We start from the raw sequence: 10,499 nt of genomic DNA on the forward strand, positions 1-10,499 counted from the left end.
GTAGGTTTCAGTTTCAGGTATAATTCCAAACTGCACGAAAGACATTAAGTGGTGCAGAGCAGCTGTGATGACAAAAGCCTATAAACTTGGATTTCTTTTTTCTTTTTTTTCCTTCTTTTTTTCTCATTTATGGACATTTCTGCATTTAAAGCTCTGCAAACATTCTCTGTGGAAAGATAAATGAGTTAAGACACCCAAGCTGTGAATTCCTAACATGAGAGATACATTTACACACTTGGTCTATTGAAACATATGACAGTAATAGAGTCAGCTTGAGTTGTTGCTTTGTGTATGCAAGGAACGCCCCCTACAGGCCATTTTGTACATGTATTTTTTTCCATCAGTCATGTAGTCTGGCAATGGATTTATTTGCTAACTATATTAATTTAAAATGTTATTTATTAACAACTATGAAAATGTTACTTAAATTACACAAACACGTTTTTAGCAAAAAGTAAAGCAGGCCAAAAACATACACTTGGGGAACATCACAGCCAAACTAAAAAAAAAAGAAAGAAAATTCTTATCTTTTTTTCTTATCTTGATTTCCAGAACAAATATCTAAATGTCCCTGAAACAAATCAAACAATGCTTTTGTTGAAGATGGCAAATTGCTTTGCTATATGTGATTTATTTAATAGGAGGGGAGGAGCCAGGCTCTGTAGCTGAGGTGTCCTACTATTCTTACGAGTACGACCCAGACACTGAGAGCTTTTCACCAGAGAGTGAGGAGAAGTTAATTCCTATAGGAGAAGAAGAGGAGGCGGCAGACACCAAACAACTGAGTGGACATATCCTCACAGTGGACACAAAGGACTCACCTGAGCGATGGTGAGATACAACCCATTTACCACAGTCACTTAAAGGACTATTTCTTCCAAAAAATGTCTTGCCCATGTGAAACATTTTCTTTGTCACTTACATATATAATATAAACATCAATCTTTTGTCTTTTTCTCTGCCTCCTCTACAACAGAGACACCTGGCCGTCAGCAGCAAGTGCAGGAGCTCCACATTGTACATTCTCTGTGAATATGTTTGTGTGTAAGAAAGGCTGGTAAAGAGCGGTGGACCCAGTCTGTTGCAACGAGATGACAGCTCTGAGTGTGTGTGTGTGTGTGTGTTCGGAAAGAGAGATAATATCAGTTCTCCTCTCTTTTATTTTTTTTAATTCATTTCCATAGCTCTTTACGTTTAGTGATGGTATGACGTTTCCATGTATTCCTCTTAAGTCAATCTCTTGTAATCTAGTTTTAATAGTCCAGTATTTATGTTTGTAAGTACAATTTACCTAAAAATCAAATATTTTATTGTTTTTGTTTTCTGTGGTATTTATTTGTGGCTAGTGCCTTTGTTTGTTCGGTTTTTATTTTTTTATTTTCTCAATTCCTCAGTCAGCTCCTCCCTTCTTTTTGAACACAATCTACTGGTGTGGTTTTACAACCCGTTAAAATGTGCTGTGATGGACCGTGCACTTCCATAGCAGAAAAAATGCACAAAATTGTGCGTTAAGGTGTGTAGCTACTATTTTTACTTATAGTCTGACTTATTCATTGGAGAGGAGACTGCAACTGATAAATAAGCTTCTTTCCCAGTCACCCTATGCTAAATTAGTCTCTGCATCACAGAAAACAAACTCTGTTATACAAACTGGAATATGATTTGTACAGAATATAAGCTATTTTGAATAAACCTCCATGCTAAATGAAAATCGGTAGGCCCACATAAAATCTGCACTTTTAAACAGAATGCCTCTAATGTGATTATTCAAGTTTAATTTAATGATGCGGTAAGGTACCAATAGGAGTTTATTACTCTCAAGGCCCATTTAACATACTTTACTGTATTTAAATTCCCCTAAAATCAATGCAGAAAAATGCAGATATGCAAAGTGGCCTATGTGAAATTTTAAAATTACTGTAAATTTTAATGAACATAAAATGAATACAAATCACATTTGGAAGAAAGTCAATGAGAATAAACTTTGTATGCAATTTGTATCATGTGTGATTCTTTGTTTTATGTTTGAATTACAATTTGCATTCTGTCCATTCTACATAACATGCAAAATTAGTATTAGTGTAGTTAAAGTATATGTATAGCAAGTATATACAGTGCCGTGAAAAGGTTTTTGCCCTCTTCCTGTTTTTTTTTTTTTGCATATTTGTGCAAAAATGTGGCATGACCTTAAACGGTCCATTCATGCTCAAACCCTCCAATGTGGCTGAATTAAAACAATTCTGCAAAGAAGAGTGGGCCAAAATTCCTCCACAGCGATGTGAAAGACTCATTGCCAGTTACCGCAAACGCTTGATTGCAGTTGTTGCTGCAAAGGGTGGCACAAGCAGTTATTAGGTTTAGGGGGCAATTACTTTTTCATGTAGTGCCAGGCAGGTTTGGACAGCTTTTTTCCATTAATGAAATCATTTCAAAACTGCATTTTGTATTTACTCTGTTTATCTTTGTTTAATATTAAAATTAGTTTGATCTGAATCTTTTAAGTGTGACAAATATGCAAAAAAATTAAAAAAACAGGAAGGGGGCAAAAACCTTTTCATGGCACTGTAAGTAAGTTATAGTATATTGAAAATACCATATTTGTATTTTGGGTGGAATTAATTTAAGCTAGCATTGCTCACAGTCAGTTACACTGGTGAATTTGGTTTGCGATGATTCTCCAGTGCGTAAAGGCTGAAGTATACTGCAGTTTTAATGCAAACGCTTATGCATTCAGTCGAACGTGTAATATTTTAAAGTTGCTCTTTATCTCCCAATTCAGAATTGCAAAATTATCTCACAACTGCAAGTTAAGAATTGTGAGTTTACATCTCACAAATATTTTTTTTCTCCAACAGAATAAAACAATAAAAAAGGTAATTGCGACCTTTTACCTCAACTTTTCAGATCTTGCAAATTCTCAGAAGTCAGAACTCCGAGGAAAAGTCAGATTTGTGAGAGATAAACTTGGAATTCTGTAGATTTTGTTCATGTGTCGCTCACAGTATATGCATACCTTAATGCATGCGTAAAAAACCTTAGTATACTTTGGGTTTTATTATGCAGAGCAGCCGTGTGTAATCACAGTATTACTTTTTGAGCACAAATTCTTTCAAAAAATTTTAAGTTGCATTTTTAACGGTTTTGAGAGAATTTGTTGTTCCTGGTTAACTGCTCGAGCTTCTTCAAAGCTCTCTGAAACTTGAAAACATTGACCCCATGTATTGCTGTCCACTGAGTGAGCTTGTGAGAGTTTGCCTATGTTGACATCCAGCTCTGGTTACCACAGCACTGTTAATGTTTAATATTTTTTTGCTGGTCAGCGCAGTAGTGAACATGTTCACCTGTCATGCCCCCAGCTTTCAGTTCCTGCCATTTAAAAAAATAAATAAATAGCTCTCCTAGATAATGCATTTCAGTTGGATAGATGGGAATATGGTACGTATTCACTTGTATGTCTTTCAGAAGTTTGTATCTTCTCAAATGCCGAAGGTACTTTTCTATGCAGCTTTGCAGGGGGGCCCCCAGCTGCTGGTCTCCTTAGCGACCCATGCTTGATGGTCCATCGTAAAGGCATGAAAGAGAAGCGAGAGGAGAAATGACCTGATGGAGATAGTGTTACATGACAGTGAATTCAAGTGATGACACCTTTGTGCTTCTGTCTCTCAAACGCATGTGTATATTTAATGGGTTCGGCGGCCCCTCATAGAGTCAACCAGGTTGAATGAAGATTACTCCAAAAAGTGTTCAGTTTTCCACTTGGGCGGCTTTAGTTCTAACATCATCAGATCATTAGACGGTGGAGAACTTGACTGGACTTGTCCAGTCCAAGAGAGGTCAGAAGGCAGAGTTGTGCTGCAGAGGACAGCTGATCTAAGAAGATGAAAATGAAAAAGTTCTATTAACCACCACCTCAGCTTTGGAAGCCCAAACTTGGATGTTTTGAAGATCTACATCTTCTTGGACTTTTGCAAGTAGCTGCTTGCGTTTTTAAATTGCCTGGAAAAACTGATGCTGACGTGAATGTTAATTCCTTAATAATTGCTTGTCCTTGAGCTCTGTTTACTCAAATTCTCTGGAAAAGTTGGCATAGAGATTTGATAGTAAGTAGGCCTATGTCCAATTCTACTGGAAACTTAGAGTTCTAGAAGGGTTAATCCTCCTCCACTCCCAAATGCAATCTTGACTATGAGTGAAACAGAGAGGAAGCGTCCGGTCATTGCTGGCAGAGAAAAAGGTGAGCTGGTTTAATGTATTCATTTGTATAGGCCTATACTATGTACTAAACAACAATCTCGCCTTCAATGTAAGAAAATTGTGTTTGAGGGAAGTATCAGCAATTGGTGAACGGTGTTCAAACAATATTGATGTACAAACGAATAGCACTGGGACTACCCGGCTGAAAAAAACAGTAGAACCCTGCCCAAAACACAATAGAAAATGTAATGGATTTAATGGTTATAATGGGAATTGTATTGGTTTTAATGGAAACTATAATGGTTTCTACTGGTATGTGATGGATTCTGTTGGTGGGATGTTAAATCATATTGGAAAAATGCCCAAAATACACTACAAAAAGGAATTTTGTAATGGTTTTACTGGAAAAAGCTAATGGTTTATAATGGTATTTTAATGGAAACCACTGGAATTTCTGTGATGCTTTCTATTGGGCTTCTATTGATTATTTTATTTTTTCTTTAGCAGGGTATTCACTGTTTGTATCAGTCCCTAGGCTGTACACGGCTGTACATCGTTAACGCCAGAAGGTGGCGACAAGTGACGCTCTTAATGAGTGAATTATTATATATTAGGCCTACTGATTCGTTCAAAAACATTGGTTCATTCAGAAACGAAATGTCGCTACTGAATGTTGCTCGGAGGCGCGTGACTGTTGATTTTACTCATTCGAAGTACGTTTGAAACTACTAACAATAGACACGGTATCTGGCATCAAAAATACAGGTTTTACCCAATATTGACTCCTTATTTGTTGAATAGAACTATTGTTCTTGTAGCTTGAAACTTGTAGTTTCAATATGCTTTTAATAAGTAAATAAAGACATACTGTCCATGATACTAAATTTAAAGTTATTATCTTGGTAAACCTAAGGGTTTTTCCTTTCCACTTTTTGTAAAGCTGCTTTGGCATAGAAGTGCAATTGACCTTTTTCCAAAAAAGTTCTTGTAAGCAACATACAGTAGTGTTGTATATTGTAACAAATGCTTCCAATGTACTTACATCCACATCAGATTTTCATTTAACTGAAGAAGAGTTACTTTTTCCTTCAAAGGTCATGCGTTCAGCAAGGTTACGATAACTTTGTACCCAGGCCTGTGAAAACATGCTGAAGTAGATATGAAAGAATGTTCTGTGCTCCCAGTAGCCCTCCTCATGCACACAAACATTTGTGGGTTGATGTCATGGCATTCCCCTGGTAGTATCAGAGTAGATAGCCAAAGGCATTGTCTGTCCTCCACTCCAGGAAAAACCATCACGCCACTGCGATGAGCTCACATTCCTGCTGGGCTGCATCTACAGGGTGTGGATCTCCCTAACAGATTCTGTCACAACTGCCTGCCAAAAAATGCATCACTACATATTTCTGATTATAAGTAGTGTGAACTATGCATGTTGTGTGTGCGTGACTACAGTATGAGGACTGTTTTCCATTCTTGTTTACAGGGCCAGGACCTGGTCGATACATCCTTCCACCGGCTATCGGCTTTGTAGGCCACGATTTCACCAAGTCAACAAGTCCTGCCTACTCCTTCCATGGCAGGATGAGTAACAACAGTAAGCTTATATTAACTTGCAGTAAAATAAATGGGCTCGGTGGGAAATGACTCCAATATAACAGCATAAGTGTTTCTAGTTCATTTAATACTAGGAATGTACAAATCTTCTATGTTGATATTATTTTTACTAAAATCATTTAGTTCTTATTTTGCTAATGTCACCACTAGAGGGAGACAGACTGCTGTAAATTCACATTGTTGATCATCCCAGGTGAAAAACAAGCACACTTCCATAATGTACTTAAATTGCTCTATTTTCGCGCACTAATTTTGTACTTAATATACTAAAAATGATTCTTTAGTACTTCTTAAGATAATCTAAGTGTACTCAACTGTGCTATTTTGAGACACCATGAATATGAACTAAAATGCACTTTTAACATACTATCTTTGTATTTAAAAAATATATTTAGCTACCACTAGTGAATGAAAGTGTAGTTCATATTCATGGTGTCTCAAAATAGCACAGTTGAGTACACTTAGATTATCTTAAGAAGTACTAAAGATCATTTTTAGTATATTAAGTACAAAATTAGTGCGCGAAAATAGAGCAATTTAAGTACATTATGGAAGTGCGCTTGTTTTTCACCTGGGATTGCTGTGTAGAAAGGCTAGTAGATCAGAAGTGAGATTTTTATTAATATTGTTTTCATGTTACTTTACAGAAAAGGGTACACTCATGCTTAATTTTCTTGTAAGGGTTTTAATTTTTTTTTTTTTTTTTTTTTTTTTTTAATTTTTACAGATATAGGTAAAAAAAAATTAAAATTTAAATACTTTTTCTTTTTTGCATTATAGTACAGTATGGTGTATGCTTAGGAACTGAGTATGTTTTCATGCCTTCCCCTTAGCTACAAAAATCACAAACATTTAAAAGATTATTAAAATATTAGACTGGATTACTTAACATTTTAATCTTTTTGTCATTGCTTACGATAAAATAAATAAAAAAGGCTCTTAAAACCTACAAAGTAACTTGTTTAACACATTCATGTGTAATAATTCACGTTCATGTGTGTTAAACAGTTCACTTGAATATTCAACAAGTATTATTATGTAATGCTGTGTTTATTCTGCTTTGATTGTACAGTGCATAGCATTGACTGTAGTCCAGGGCCTAAATACCATATCGATGCCAAACTGACTCGCTTTGGAAGAGACGGCACCCCTGCCTATTCCCTACATGGCAGGACAGAAAGCCGAGGTAGGTCAGTTATTTCGAAGTGTCGTTCTGTTGAAGCGGTTCCTTATTTACTGGTCGATTGAACCACTTCATGTCGAAACCACCAGGAAACACTTACTTGGAATGAGCTGACTGAATTTGACAGTTCCTAACTCGTTGTATCTGATAATTGCAGCAGCAGTCTTCTCCACCCCTGGACCAGGAGCGTACAGTCCTGAGAAAGCCTCTCTGTGCAGCATCCATCGCAAACCGCCATCCCACACCATGGGCTATCGAACACAGTATCGCTCCGTGGACACCATACCGGCCCCAAACAAGTACACCCTCCCTTCTCTCATGGGCTCCAGTGTCTTGACAAAAGCGTCCAGTGCCAGTTACAGCATCTCTGGGAGATGCAAATCTGGGGGTCCATCAGAGGACTTATCTAAAACTCCAGGTCCTTGTAGATACAACCGCACAGATCCCAGTGTCTACCTCCCGAGGCAGCCGGCGTTCTCTATGCTGGGGAGACACACTGCTGCAAGGGAGTCCACAGTGGCACCAGGTCCTGGAAGTCATAACCCAGAGAAAGTGACAGTGCACAAGCCAAGACCTCCTGCTTTCTCTTTAGGGACCAGGCACTCGGAGTTTGTGACCCCTTTAATAGTAGATCAGTAGTATTTTGAAGGCTATAGTTGTACATATAGATTTTTTCTGTTCAGTTTGAAAATTGTCATTGCATGTTTAAAAAGGTTTGCCATTTGTCTCAGAGTGAACTCTGATCATGCTTACAAAGAACAATTTCTAGTCAATTAAATATTGTAGAAGTGAGCATAACTATAATTTAAAGAATTTCAGTGACACTTCAATTGACAAAATTATAAAAATAATTTTACAGAACTCACATTTACAAACAATTTCTAGCCAGTGAAATGGCACATATATGAAGAGTTCAGATGCAAAAGCCTCTAAGTGCCGTTTGAAATTTTCTTCTAAAATGAGCATTTTTCTCAGGCTCCTGTGTTTGTTATTTCACTTTAATGGCAAAGAAAATAACCTATTCATTGCCATTAAAGTGCAATTACTGAACCTACACACAGGAGCCTGATACAAATGCTCATTTTAGAAGAAAATTTCAAACGGCACTTAGAGGCTTTTTTCAACTTAGTTTAACTTGATGTAAATGACTAAAAATGGTGACAAAAGCACACAATTACTAAAACATTAGCTAAAATTTAAAAGAATATATATATATATATATATATATATATATATATATATAAATAAAAGTGTATAACATATACACTGTATAACAACAACAACAAAAAATCCAATTTTTTGTGAGTGATATCGATAAATGCAATTCCCTGTGGGAACCCTGAATATTTGCTGTTGCTTTACATGAAATGCACATCTTGATCACTGTGTACATTGTTTAATGTCACATTACACAGATTACAAATCAGGATGCAAATGAGCTAATAAAAATAATATTTATTGATTTGTCAACAACAAATGAGTAACAAACAAACGTCGACTGCTCAACATACAAGTTGGAGATGTTAACAACAGCAGTTCAGCAACAAAAATCATCGTAGTGTACAACAAAAACTATTCCTTCTATTCACGACAGGGGCGATGTACTAGACCTGAAACACCATCCAACTTATTTTGCGTGACTTAAGTGTAGATCTACAGAAAACACTTGCCCGCTCCCCTCTGGGCTCCTGTTGCCATCAGATCTCCGAATGAAAGGGGGATGGGAAGGAGGAGTAACATTTCATTGCCATAGATCTGCAAATAATAAAACTTATATACAAATCCCAACGTATGGAAAGAAATGCATGCGTGGTCAGAGTCGACCAAGTAGTTTAACTTCCGATGACAATCTTGAAATCTCATTCCTTGGGAAGCGGTCTTCTGAAAAGCAGAATGTGAGGCTCTGTATGGAAAAAATGGGATATTAGGAGAATAACGGGCAGCTTTTGTGGACCAGTTTCTCAAAAACTACAGAGCTGCCTACTTAGACAGTAACTGAGCTGTCAAAGTAGGTTTTAAAACACAGCCCTGGTCTACAAGTACATACTGACCTGGTTTATGGATCATGTAATGGATCCAGCCCTGACTTTGCTGGACTCCCAGTCCTCTCCATTCCTCCTCTGACATTAAATGGGAGGCTGGCACCAGTTTGGAAAGCTGCTTGGGAAGCATAACATGTCTATGAGGAAGGAGAGGGACAATGTTAGTTTGACTAATATTTCATACTTAACGGCTCTTCAAATTGTTTGCCGGGCAACATAACGCGGTTAGGACGACAGAACCCGGAAAATACATTTGAAACGGACCACTTTCTATCATTTGCGGATGTTTTTAAGATATTTTCTAAAAAAAAAAAAAAAAAAATGAAACTGCCAAATGACATAACAACGGTCATTATGATGTTTCACGTCAACTCGAAAGGGAGCTGTTAAATACAACGACTCACCTGTACTCGTATTCCTCGTCTGAATACTTGTCGGAATAGTAAATCTGCTTTTTCGCTGAAGACATTGTGGTTAAATGCTAATTTCAGTCCAAATCCAAGGTGAAATCCCAAATAAGTCACGCAGGGTAGCCTCGGTGTTTTCCTGAAGGCGCCGCTTCAGGTTTGAACTCAAACGGTCCCTCCCGCGCTTCTGATAGGCTGAGCGGAGCCACTAGTCGTGTAGGCTCCGCCCCCTGCACGCGCGCCTGCGTTTGACAGCAGCACTACAGTCTGGTAGAGTCTGCAAAACACTGACTCATTGTGCAAAATGATTTATTTCGTCAGTTCGATATTTACAGGCCTTGTTTATTTTAAGAATATATATATGAAAATGTTTCTCTTTTCAACAGTATGATTTTTGTTGTTGTTTGGTTTACTTATGTAGGTATAACCGTGTGAACATGTGAGTGTGAGACAGAAGTGTGAAACCCAAGGATGGTGTTTATGCTAATTTGTGTGATTTATACAGACTATGCACTAATTTTCTTTGATGACCTTCTATGATATATGATAGTGGTAAATGCGTTAACCTTTTCTTTACTCCAAAATGTCTTTTTGACAGCACTTTTGGCATTTATCCTGTCAAATGACCAAACGACTGCAAATGATAGACTTCTAAAGATACACTATTATCCTGTGGATTTTTACATATAATTGCATATAATTTTACAAATACATCGTAAACTAATATTTTTAATTTTTTATTTTAAGATCCAATTCAGGTTTTTGTATCCACAAGTGATTTACAACGGAAAGTAGGCTAATTTCAGCCATCCCTCAGTTCATAAAAATACTATTTTTCCAGTGTAAGTCTGAGGGGAATAGCATTTCACTGAAATAAACATTACAATACCCGCTATTTTGAGTATAGCTGTGACTTTAATGTTATATCTGTTAATATCAGACACCTGTGATTATAAAATGCTTATTAACTTTGTGTAACTAACTCTGTAGTGAGCATCTAAAGCCACCAAAGCAAATAACTTCACACGATATGTGCAAAGATACTAGAAAGCGATA

At 37.0% G+C, this 10,499-nt stretch overlaps 3 protein-coding genes across 5 annotated transcripts in view; 2 read left to right on the top strand and 1 right to left on the bottom strand.

Annotated features, from left to right (window-relative positions):
* Window positions 1–1,998, top strand: part of cpamd8 (C3 and PZP like alpha-2-macroglobulin domain containing 8) — a 36,252-nt gene extending 34,254 nt beyond the window's left edge. The window contains exons 42-43 of the mRNA XM_058761300.1: window positions 642–831; window positions 977–1,998. Of these exons, the coding sequence (XP_058617283.1) occupies window positions 642–831; window position 977 (191 nt within the window). The 3' untranslated portion in view covers window positions 978–1,998. The remainder of the gene's footprint in view (window positions 1–641; window positions 832–976) is intronic.
* A 1,348-nt stretch (window positions 1,999–3,346) lies between these two features.
* On the top strand, window positions 3,347–7,936 carry cimap1d (CIMAP1 family member D). 3 transcript variants are annotated; one of them, XM_058761219.1, is made up of 4 exons: window positions 3,347–3,435; window positions 5,681–5,791; window positions 6,884–6,997; window positions 7,152–7,936. In XM_058761219.1, exons 2-4 carry the CDS (start codon window positions 5,779–5,781, stop codon window positions 7,631–7,633), a joined length of 609 nt encoding a protein of 202 aa, XP_058617202.1. In that variant the 5' UTR covers window positions 3,347–3,435; window positions 5,681–5,778; the 3' UTR covers window positions 7,634–7,936. The 3 variants fall into 3 exon arrangements, with proteins under 3 accessions (XP_058617202.1, XP_058617200.1, XP_058617201.1); XM_058761217.1 differs by lacking the exon at window positions 3,347–3,435 and adding an exon at window positions 3,501–4,234; XM_058761218.1 differs by lacking the exon at window positions 3,347–3,435 and adding an exon at window positions 3,501–4,234 and having other exon boundaries at window positions 7,155–7,936.
* A 482-nt stretch (window positions 7,937–8,418) lies between these two features.
* cks2 (CDC28 protein kinase regulatory subunit 2) lies at window positions 8,419–9,629 on the bottom strand. Its single transcript, XM_058761122.1, has 3 exons — window positions 9,441–9,629; window positions 9,046–9,173; window positions 8,419–8,897 (listed from the first exon to the last, which is right to left on the bottom strand). Exons 1-3 carry the CDS (start codon window positions 9,503–9,505, stop codon window positions 8,854–8,856), a joined length of 237 nt encoding a protein of 78 aa, XP_058617105.1. The 5' UTR covers window positions 9,506–9,629; the 3' UTR covers window positions 8,419–8,853.
* Window positions 9,630–10,499: the final 870 nt, after the last annotated feature.

The sequence above is a fragment of the Onychostoma macrolepis genome, chromosome 22 (genome assembly GCF_012432095.1).
Source record: "Onychostoma macrolepis isolate SWU-2019 chromosome 22, ASM1243209v1, whole genome shotgun sequence".
NCBI lineage: Eukaryota > Metazoa > Chordata > Actinopteri > Cypriniformes > Cyprinidae > Onychostoma > Onychostoma macrolepis.

Coding starts and splice junctions, on each gene's coding strand:
- cks2 (XM_058761122.1), bottom strand. CDS start 9,505: ATGTCTTCAGCGAAAAAGCAGATTTACTATTCCGACAAGTATTCAGAC. Junction 9,174..9,440: donor GACGAGGAATACGAGTACAG/GTGAGTCGTTGT, acceptor CCTTCCTCATAG/ACATGTTATGCTTCCCAAGC. Junction 8,898..9,045: donor TTACATGATCCATAAACCAG/GTCAGTATGTAC, acceptor TTTTCCATACAG/AGCCTCACATTCTGCTTTTC.
- cimap1d (XM_058761217.1), top strand. CDS start 4,186: ATGAGTGAAACAGAGAGGAAGCGTCCGGTCATTGCTGGCAGAGAAAAA. Junction 4,235..5,680: donor CATTGCTGGCAGAGAAAAAG/GTGAGCTGGTTT, acceptor TCTTGTTTACAG/GGCCAGGACCTGGTCGATAC. Junction 6,998..7,151: donor TGGCAGGACAGAAAGCCGAG/GTAGGTCAGTTA, acceptor TGATAATTGCAG/CAGCAGTCTTCTCCACCCCT.